General features: G+C 46.7%; 1 protein-coding gene across 6 annotated transcripts in view; it reads left to right on the top strand.

The window, feature by feature from the left end:
• The first annotated feature begins 215 nt into the window (after positions 1-215).
• Larp4B (La-related protein 4B) overlaps positions 216-10359 on the top strand; it is a 164876-nt gene continuing 154732 nt past the window's right edge. The window contains exons 1-2 of one of the 6 annotated variants that reach the window (XM_045742165.2): positions 216-638; positions 8196-8291. In XM_045742165.2, coding sequence (XP_045598121.1) covers positions 8232-8291 — 60 coding nt within the window. In that variant the 5' untranslated portion in view covers positions 216-638; positions 8196-8231. Of the gene's footprint in view, positions 849-8195; positions 8292-10359 lie in introns of all 6 variants that reach the window. The other 5 variants (XM_069338887.1, XM_045742159.2, XM_069338888.1 and 2 more) reach the window with 5 other exon arrangements.

Genomic DNA, 10359 nt, shown 5'->3' with positions numbered 1-10359 from the left:
TGTGTTAAGAGAAGCCACGTCGTTTTCTGTAAAGCCAAGCTGACGTGTTACACTGATTTTTCAGGTTAAGTTCAACTGATTTATTTCTCTGATATAGAGAATTAATTATTATTTGAGTTTTGAGTTAAATGAAGGTAGAATATAAGGGGTTTGTGGCATTAGGAGTCATTAATATTAGAGAGAATTCATGTGTTCCCGCCCAATTGTCTCATGGTGTCGTCTGCTATTGTTGCGCCAATCAGCTGATATCCGCCACCAGCAAGTCATGATCCATTTGTCGGCCCCTGGAGGAATTACTGTTTCAGGAGCGGCGGTGGAGGAGCACCTGCAGGCAGGTGAACCCAGCGGGAGGCTTAGAGGAGAGGAGCAGCGGCGGGGACGCCTTCAGAAGCGACAAACATCAGAGAACTAGTTTGTTTGGCGGAGGTGTGGCGGGTGTTTTGTCCCTGCCGGAGCACGTTCCTGGGCCGCGCGACCCCACGTTGCTGCTCCTACCGGTATTGTTAAGATTAACCCGCCGCTGTCACCCCCGAAGCTATCGTCAGGCCTTGCCTGATCACCCCGAGACGCACGAGCCTTCCAGGAAGCTACCCTCCGTGGTATATTGGGCCGGGGTGCAGGAGAGCGCCGAGGCGGAGGTGGGTGTGTGTGTGTGTGTTGATGTGTGGGGACTGGCTGGGGCTCAGACCTGGCCAACTGTGCCCTCTCTTCCTCAGTCAGTGTTGGGGAGTGTCGTTGGCCAGGTGTTCCCTCTTGCTGCTCCTCTGTCCCTGTGGCGAGTGTCTGTAACGGAGATGATCGCTCCACCTGTTGGTGTTGGTGCTGTGGCTGGCCACCAGTGTTGTGAGGCAAGTATGGGGGTGTGTGGGGGCAGGCGTATGGCAGTGGTGTGTGTGTGTTTGGAGGGAGGCGTATGGCAGTGGTGTGTGTGTGTGTGTGTTTAGGAGGCGTATGGCAGGTGGTGTGTGTGTGTTTGGGGGGGGGGGGCAGGTGGTGTGTGTGTGTGGGGGGGCAGGCGTATGGCAGGTGGTGTGTGTGTGTTTGGGGGGAGGCGTATGGCAGTGGTGTGTGTGTTTAGGAGGCGTATGGCAGGTGATGTGTGTGTGTGGGGGGGGGCAGGTGGTGTGTGTGTGTGGGGGGGGGGCAGGTGGTTGTGTGTGTGTGGGGGCAGGTGGTGTGTGTGTGTGTGTGGGGGCAGGTGGTGTGTGTGTGTGTGTTTGGGGGGAGGCGTATGGCAGTGGTGTGTGTTTAGGAGGAGGCGTATGGCAGGTGATGTGTGTGTGTGGGGGGGGGGCAGGTGGTGTGTGTGTGTGGGGGGGGGGGCAGGTGGTGTGTGTGTGTGTGGGGGCAGGTGGTGTGTGTGTGTGTGTGGGGGCAGGTGGTGTGTGTGTGTGTGGGGGCAGGTGGTGTGTGTGTGTGTGGGGGCAGGCATATGGCAGGTGGTGTGTGTGTGTGTTTGGGAGGAGGCGTATGGCAGGTGGTGTGTGTTTGGGGGCAGGCGTATTGCAGGTGGTGTGTGTGTGTTTGGAGGGAGGCATATGGCAGGTGGTGTGTGTGTGTTTGGAGGGAGGCGTATGGCAGGTGGTGTGTGTGTGTTTGGGGGCAGGCGTATTGCAGGTGGTGTGTGTGTGTTTGGAGGGAGGCATATGGCAGGTGGTGTGTGTGTGTTTGGAGGGAGGCGTATGGCAGGTGGTGTGTGTGTGTGTTTGGGGGCAGGCGTATGGCAGGTAGTGTGTGTGTGTTTGGAGGGGAGGCATATGGCAGGTGGTGTGTGTGTGTTTGGGGGGAGGCATATGGCAGGTGGTGTGTGTGTGTGTGTTTGGGGGGAGGCGTATGGCAGGTGGTGTGTGTGGGGGGGGGCAGGCGTATGGCAGGTGGTGTGTGTGTTTGGGGGGAGGCGTATGGCAGGTGGTGTGTGTGTGTTTGGAGGGAGGCGTATGGCAGGTGGTGTGTGTGTGTGGGGGCAGGCGTATGGCAGGTGGTGTGTGTGTGTGGGGGCAGGCGTATGGCAGGTGGTGTGTGTGTGTTTGGAGGGAGGCGTATGGCAGGTGGTGTGTGTGTGTGTTTGGAGGGAGGCGTATGGCAGGTGGTGTGTGTGGGGGGCGCAGGCGTATGGCAGGTGGTGTGTGTGTGGGGGCAGGCGTATGGCAGGTGGTGTGTGTGGGGGGGCAGGCGTATGGCAGGTGGTGTGTGGGGGGGGGCAGGCGTATGGCAGGTGGTGTGTGTGTGTGTTTGGGGGGAGGCGTATGGCAGGTGGTGTGTGTGTGGGGGCAGGCGTATGGCAGGTGGTGTGTGTGTGTGTTTAGAAGGCGTATGGCAGGTGGTGTGTGTGGGGGGGGGCAGGCGTATGGCAGGTGGTGTGTGTGGGGGGGCAGGCGTATGGCAGGTGGTGTGTGTGTGTTTGGGGGGAGGCGTATGGCAGGTGGTGTGTGTGTGTTTGGGGGGAGGCGTATGGCAGGTGGTGTGTTTGGGGGGAGGCGTATGGCAGGTGGTGTGTGTGTGTTTGGGGGGAGGCGTATGGCAGGTGGTGTGTGTGTGTTTAGAAGGAGGCGTATGGCAGGTGGTGTGTGTGGGGGGGGGCAGGCGTATGGCAGGTGGTGTGTGTGTGTGTTTAGAAGGCGTATGGCAGGTGGTGTGTGTGTGTTTAGAAGGCGTATGGCAGGTGGTGTGTGTGTGTGTTTAGAAGGCGTATGGCAGGTGGTGTGTGTGGGGGGGCAGGCGTATGGCAGGTGGTGTGTGTGTGTTTGGGGGAGGCGTATGGCAGGTGGTGTGTGTGTGTTTGGAGGGAGGCGTATGGCAGGTGGTGTGTGTGGGGGGGGGGGGCAGGCGTATGGCAGGTGGTGTGTGTGGGGGGGGGGGGCAGGCATATGGCAGGTGGTGTGTGTGGAGGGGGGGGGCAGGCGTATGGCAGGTTGTGTGTGTGTGTGGGGGCAGGCGTATGGCAGGTGGTGTGTGTGTGTGGGCAGGCGTATGACAGGTGGGTGTGTGTGTGTGTGGGGGGGGGGCAGGAGTATGGCTTAGTGAACCTAAATATTGAATATTGTAGTGTAATAGTGTAACTATGGTGCAGTCAATAAAGCTCATATTACTTATTGATAGTCTGTAAAAATTAGTTATAAATTTTTCCTCTTCGGTATTAATACTGTATACAATGTAGTATAACAATCACTTCCATAAAGCTTCCATATTGAATGCATGACCAATGTTCTTAATCCCTTCTGTTTAAGAAAAGCATGAGTGATGGCATTTTCAGTGTTGATTGTCTAGTCTAGAGCCAGGTGTTTCTTCAAGATGCTAATGACTTGAGTTTGTGTTCATAATGAAGAATGTGATGGATGTGCAGTATTTGTATTTGAATTGAAATTGGTTCTTATAATGGATGTGTGGTGGTGTTTACATTGTTAGTGGGAGGGGAGTGTTGAGTAGATCAACCTTAGAAAAGTTGACCCCGTCTGTCATCGCTTCTCTTTAAAATATCTTGAAGAAATTAAGATATGAAATTTTGTTTTAGAAAGTGCATGAAGTATCGCTTCATATTTTTAATGCCAGCACCAGTTTTGGGTGTTTCTGATAGTGTTGGGTTTCAAAAATATTGTTGGTATTTTGAGATTACTGTAATCAATCTGTTCTCAAACTTCAAGTGGGCGAGATGCTGAGCTTGCATGAATGTACACACTCTGCAACTAATCTGAGAATCTAGTGGACCATTTTAGTAAACAGAATTGGTGCTAAATGAAGCTGTTAATTTTATAAATTTTCCTCCAGTTTGTTAATATCTTGGTAGGTAATCTTTGTAACAGCTGTGATAACATTGCTCTCATACTCCCTGAGACAGGACCTGTACACAGGCATTGGTGGTGAGGAAGGGGTACGGTCAAATTGTACATAGTCCAATTGTCAAAACCATATACTGTGTATGTGTATACTGTACTGTGTACTCTCCTAATTGTGCTTGCGGGGGTTGAGCTTTGGCTCTTTGGGCCCGCCTCTCGACTGTCAATCAACTGGTGATTGACAGTTGAGACAATGTAGACGCACACGTGTAGTCCCATACGACCTATTTACCTTCCCTCCATGGCTGCAGGGTGACTCCATCTGGGCATTTTTGGCTGTTGTCAGGTCTGCACAACTGAGGTTCCCTTTGTGCTGGGCACCCATCTGTAGCCAAATTTCTCTTGATGTCATTGACTGCTTCATGTCTGGCAATCTTTCCCTGTCTTACGACAGATGAGACCATGGCTGCCGAATTGGTCTACCTGTGCATGGCCGCAAATACACCGGTGTTCGGTGGAGATAGGGGCAGCAAGGCACAGGGCAACACAAATACTTTGGGTCCGATGGTCCAGGCAGGTTCCCAAGGCGGAATTAGGGACTGCCAACAGGAAGTCCCTGGCATGGGAAGCTTGCATAGCTAGAAGATGCACTCTGTCCTTCCTTGAAGCTGCCTCCAGCAATGATGTGGCAATGTTTTCCACTATGGGGCTATCCCATTTGGGCTGTTTGCAGACATATGGAAAAGTCGGTCGAGGGTGAGAGTTAAGTGTCCCACTGACCGGCTCCTTCCGCGAATTTGGGGTCGAAGGAGGGGGCACACCTTTGGAAATAAGGCAGTCTGGGGAAAGCCAGGCACCTTGTGAAAAGGTACAAAGCATCGTGAGAGTCCAAAACCCCTATTCTTCCCTCCATCCTCCTCAGGATGCAGATGCAGAATGGCATAATGTCAAACTACTTGAAATTGGAGGAATGAAATTAGTGTCAGTAATGCATTACTGACACACTACCTCTCAACTCAGATGGATGCACCCTGAGGGTGATGGGGTGACAGTCAGGGTGAAAATTGAGGGAGGGGGGTGCTGGCTGATCGGCTCCAAGTCTCTGCTCTGACTCTACCAGCCACTCCGCAATCAGTGGAAGGCTGGGTACTCTGGCAAGCCAGAACAAGGGCTTCGTTGTTTAACCACTGAGATGCGCCGAGTTTGTGACATTCCCCCTGTGCGCATAAAATAGTGTTCGCAAATTTTTTTTTCATCTTTGTAAAATAATAAAACTCCCTTCCCTGAACACATTCATGTGCAAAAAAAAAAAAAAATAAAAACCTAGGCTGTAGGGAGAAGGGGGTGCCACTCGCCATTCAAGCACAGCGAGTTGCCACAAATATATTTTCAATTATTTGTTCTATGTATTTCCAATGCGGTTCAATTTTTTTTCATCATATGATGCATATTTGTGTTTACAATATATATTCAGTAGAATGTTCATAATGTTCCATGGAACTGTGATGCATGTCAATAATGTGTAAAACATTCCCAGTAACCCAGTGTTTGGTGGCTTGTTTCACTAACCTGTCCTCTTGAATAGTGCATCACATTTTGACATCCTCCAAGGCATGAATCTGATGTACTAAAATCGTAGTGGCTCGCAAAATTAACGTGATGTCCTGTTTTGTATTTGTTAGGCTAGGTATTCCTTGTTTAGGTTAGGAATAAACTGGTCAAAGGTTTGGGCAGTTTAGTAAATCAGATTAATGATTAATGACGATGTGAATGCTCGCGAGGGCGGGGATGTTTCACTGCGATCAGTGTTAAAATTTCACATGGAAAATGGTTGCAGGGTGTTGATACTCTTTAGTAGTGGTTTCATATTTGGCAATTGACAAACAATTGCTTCCCAGACCTGAAACTTGCAACTCTTAACATCCTTGAATGTTCACTTATTTCATGGGAGCCACTGATGGTCGAGGTCTGTAAGGTTTGTGGTGTAAATTTATTTGTAGATGCCCAGTATAAAGGAATCTACAATTATCAACAAAAGTATATAATTTTTCATACCCATTAACTGATTGATAACTGACTAATGAATGTACAGTATTGTCATGGGGTAGCTGGGGGTGGTTTTAAATGCTTTAGTGGCATTTATTCTTTTTTTTTTTATTCCCTCCCTCCCTGCATCCAGACATTGACTGATGTCTTAAGTTTTGTTGCTCATTCATAGGAATCAACTGACCATTCATGTCTTATGTTAATGTGCAAGTTGCATTGTGTGGGGCATTCATGAGTTTCATTTTCATCTGAATTTGATATAGTATAAACACCTCACCTTAGATTTTAGGAACAAGGTTGGACACATGTTCAGTTGTAAATTTATTTTGTGTATTGGTAACATGGTTCTGTATTATGGTGGCAGCAGGATAATAGGAATGACGTTTTAATAGGATCAAGAACTCCCGAACTCCTCTCCAGGATATTATACATATAAATGATCCAACCCATACATTTTTTTTTTTTAACTAAATGAGACAATGTTTTAAATTCTTCCTGCACCTATGTTACAGCTTGATTATGGTTTGGCCCCTCCGTTCACAAATTTAATCCATTCCCAGAGACTGTTCGAAAGCCGAAAATTTGCAACCCGAAACTATTTTTCCCATAGGAAATAATGTAAATTGAATTAAACGATTCCACACTCCCCAAAAATATTAATTTAAAAATAGATTCATACCTAATTCAAACAAATACTTAGTACTATAGTACTGTATATACAAGTTATAGCTTACCTTTATTGATGACTTGTTGACGTATGGAAGATTGTGAGGAGAGGTGTTAGTGTTTGGGAGTCCCCCTTCCATTATAACATCAGGCAGTGATGATGTCTGGGGTACTCTCCCTGGAATGTTTTGCCTGCATACCACTAGCACCTGCTTGTGGCTCACTGCTTGTATTTCTGGTGTAAAAACCTTTGCATAGACTTGTTTTCCCTATGTTGTAACACTTGTCTGTAGTGAGGCATCACAGTGTCATTAAAAAGGTTAAGGCAATGGCCTACCACAGCTTGCTCTGGGATTGTCGTTTCAATAAGTTTCAATTCTTCCCATAGTCTACACCACTTCTTAATTGTTGAGGAAGGGACATTCTGTACTGCCTCCTCCGCCCCTGAAGAAATTTCCTCAGCTGCTGCGTGTTGCTGCTCCTTGTTGAGTGCTAAGATTTGTTTGGTGGTCGGTTCTTCACTGTGTTCCGCCACTAACTCGCAACACTAACAGCTCTCAACACTGTGAATGCCACTTCTTTTTCTAAATTTCTCAAACCATTTCCCTGCTTATCTTAAACTCTTTCATATCTGCATCACTTATTCCAGGGGTTTTCTTTAAAAGGTCTTCATGCCATAGCCTTGCCTTTTCCCAAATGGCCTCTGAAATGCTATCACGTGTTAACTTCGTGTGTATCCAAATTAATAACAACTTTTCAACATAGTGTTTGTGTTTTGTTTTTTGATTGTTGATACACCTTTTGCCACTTTAGCACTCGAATGAACTTTTTCTTAACAAGTAGTAACACTGCATATCTTTGACATGGATTCATTGTACTGCCTAACTAGTTCAACAACCCACGTACCATTTTTATGTTTATGAATGATCTCTCTTTTTTTTTTTTCTCTATGGTCATTCTCACATTGTGTTTTCTTAGGCTGAACCTTACCACTGACTTTCTTAGGACCCATGGTATGATATATATTAATTATTTTTGTGTTCAAAACCTCAAAAAGCTGAAAAACGATGAAATTCTTTACAAAGAATTCATGCGCGATCGTCACTTAGTGGGAGGCACTGGAAAACTGAAGTGCGACCGATCGTGACACCAGGAACCACGCGCTAGGTCACCCATACGCGTATCAACAAACTACTTTACCCGAAGTAAAGCTAGTAAGCAGATTCACAATTTATGAAGAAATTGGGCTCGTAACTCGGAAAGTTCATAAATAAGCAAATGTGTCTCCATACTGTACAGTAGATACTGTATATTGGTTGGGTTGTCTTTTTCAGTCACATTGTGATGTGGCCAATATACAACAGAGAATAAGTTTTTGCCTGTTGATTCTGATTATTTTTAATATGTTGATCACTGCAGATAAGCACAGTAATGGGCTGAAAATTAGACGCCCAACCCCAAGCCTTACCCCAGGCCGGGCTCGGGGAGTAGAACAACGCCCGAAACCCTTTCCAAGCATGCATCTGAGAATAAAGATGACATTTTGGTTTGTCCTGGACTGAAATGTTGTTGTTATATTGTGTGGGTTGAAAGTCTTGATCATTATTTTAAAACCTAATTTTGCTGGTCTTTAGCAGGAATTAATAAAATACTTTGGTATCTATTATTGGAATTACTGTACTAAGATGTAAACTTTTCCTTGTGGTACAGGTGGAAGAGTTTGGAAGACTCCCTTATGCAGATTTGATGAGCTCGGCTGGCACCACACTGTTGGAGCAGGGCCACACAATGACACACAAGCCTAAGGTGAGTTTCCAGTTTACCATATTGTACCATCTATGTCAAATACTGTCCAGGAAATGCCTATCAGCAAAGGATTAGGACATATTATACCTAAACTTTAGCAAAGCCTTGATATTGTGCCTTGTTGGATTAAATAGAAAGTTGGAGGCATTATTAGAAGTTTATCCCAAGTTGGATTAGTGGTTATTATGCCCAACCACTTGTGTTGGTAGGTAAAGCAACGGTCTTGCTTCATGCGGGTTGGCGTTCAATTCCCAACCGTCAAAGTTGTTGGGCCCCATTTCTTTCCCCCCGTCTCATTGCAAGTCCTTATCCCGATCCCTTCCCAGTGGTATGTAGTCGGTAATGATTTGGTGAGTTCTCCTGATAGCTTGCTTTGCTTAAGACGAGAGATAGCATTAATGGAGGCGAGACTAGGGAACCATTGTAAGACGTGCCCGAGGGTTGTCCGGTGGCCCCCGTTATTTACCATACTCTACTGTATCTATGTTCAGATTCACGATTGAACGGCAACATTTTCATATATGCAGATGATACAAAATTGGAAAGAAAATAAATTGTGGAATTTGCTAAAAGATGATAATATACTTTAAAAGTGACAAAACATTGGCCAGGTGTCTAAGTGGGGGAAAAAGGTTCTGGGTCTAGGTAATGATAAAAGTTGCCAGATAAAGTTGAAATTTTGAAATCTGTGAGAGTAAGATGTAGTCGTGATCAGTAAGGAACTTGGGCCAAAAAATCAATGCATATGTATTTGGAATCTCAATCTCAACACATATGACTTATTGCTTATAGTCAATATTTCACTTATAAATAAGTACATATGTGACACATTCCAAGCCATAATTTTTTTTTCAAGACACTAACTTTTCCTCTGTTTTATTAAACAATAGAGATTTTATAAAAAAAATTGACAATCCTGAGTTACTTTACAATTTATTTAAATATTTTAGGTTTGTTTTATTATTTTTATAAAACTATAATATCAATATAGGTATAGGTTCAGTACTAATTGTAACATCTTAACATACCTGTACTAAGGTTAGGTTAGATTGTGGTTTTATATTGAGCTTTTCAAGGTAAACGCAAATATTGCAACAAGCAAAGACGCAACTGATTTATTTCTACAGTTTTATCTTGGCCTTGTTAAGTCCCATTATGCAGCTCAGTTTTTGTCACCTTACTACAAAGACACAAATTTCCTTTAATGCATAAGAAGAAAGTTGACAGTTAATCTACAGTAATTACAAGTGTTCCTTACGAGGAAATTAAAAAGCTTTACCAGAATTCTTTAGAATGACAAAAGGTGAAGTGTGGCATGGTTTATACTTGGTCAGCCCTTCTCTGCATTCCCCACTCTAAATGTTTCTGCACAAAAAAAATACAATTAAAATTTTTTTGTATTTCTAAATTATAACTATAAATTTGGTGTTAAAAGGTTTGCAAATGTTGAATATGGTAATAATCCAACTGGTGTGTGCACTGTTTACACACACATGCTGTATACTACACGAGCAGCTTCTGCTGACGTTGTCACACATTATTTTGTGATCAACCAGCCATGTAGTGGTGGAGAGTAAGTAGGTTGTGGGGCCAACCTACCTGGTGGGGAGGGGGGGGGGTGTGGCCAGACTGCCTGGTGGGGAGGGGGGGGGTGTGGCCAGACTGCCTGGTGGGGAGGGGGGGGGTGCTGGGCCAGACTGCCTGGTGGGGAGGGGGGGATGCAGGGCCAGACTGCCTGGTGGGGAGGGGGGGTGCAGGACCAGACTGCCTGGTGGGGAGGGGGTGTGCAGGGCCAGACTGCCTGGTGGGGAGGGGGGGATGCAGGGCCAGACTGCCTGGTGGGGAGGGGGGGATGCAGGGCCCGACTGCCTGGTGGGAAGGGGGGGATGCAGGGCCAGACTGCCTGGTGGGGAGGGGGGGGGTGCAGGGCCAGACTGCCTGGTGGGGATGGGGGGGGGGGTGCAGGGCCAGCCCTGCCTGGTGGGGGGTGGGGGTGCAAGGCCAGCCCTGCCTGGTGGGGAGGGGGGGTGCAGGGCCAGACTGCCTGGTGGGGATGGGGGGGGGTGCA

This window comes from Procambarus clarkii, chromosome 40 (assembly GCF_040958095.1).
Source record: "Procambarus clarkii isolate CNS0578487 chromosome 40, FALCON_Pclarkii_2.0, whole genome shotgun sequence".
NCBI lineage: Eukaryota > Metazoa > Arthropoda > Malacostraca > Decapoda > Cambaridae > Procambarus > Procambarus clarkii.
This window is presented reverse-complemented; position numbering and strand designations above follow the sequence as displayed.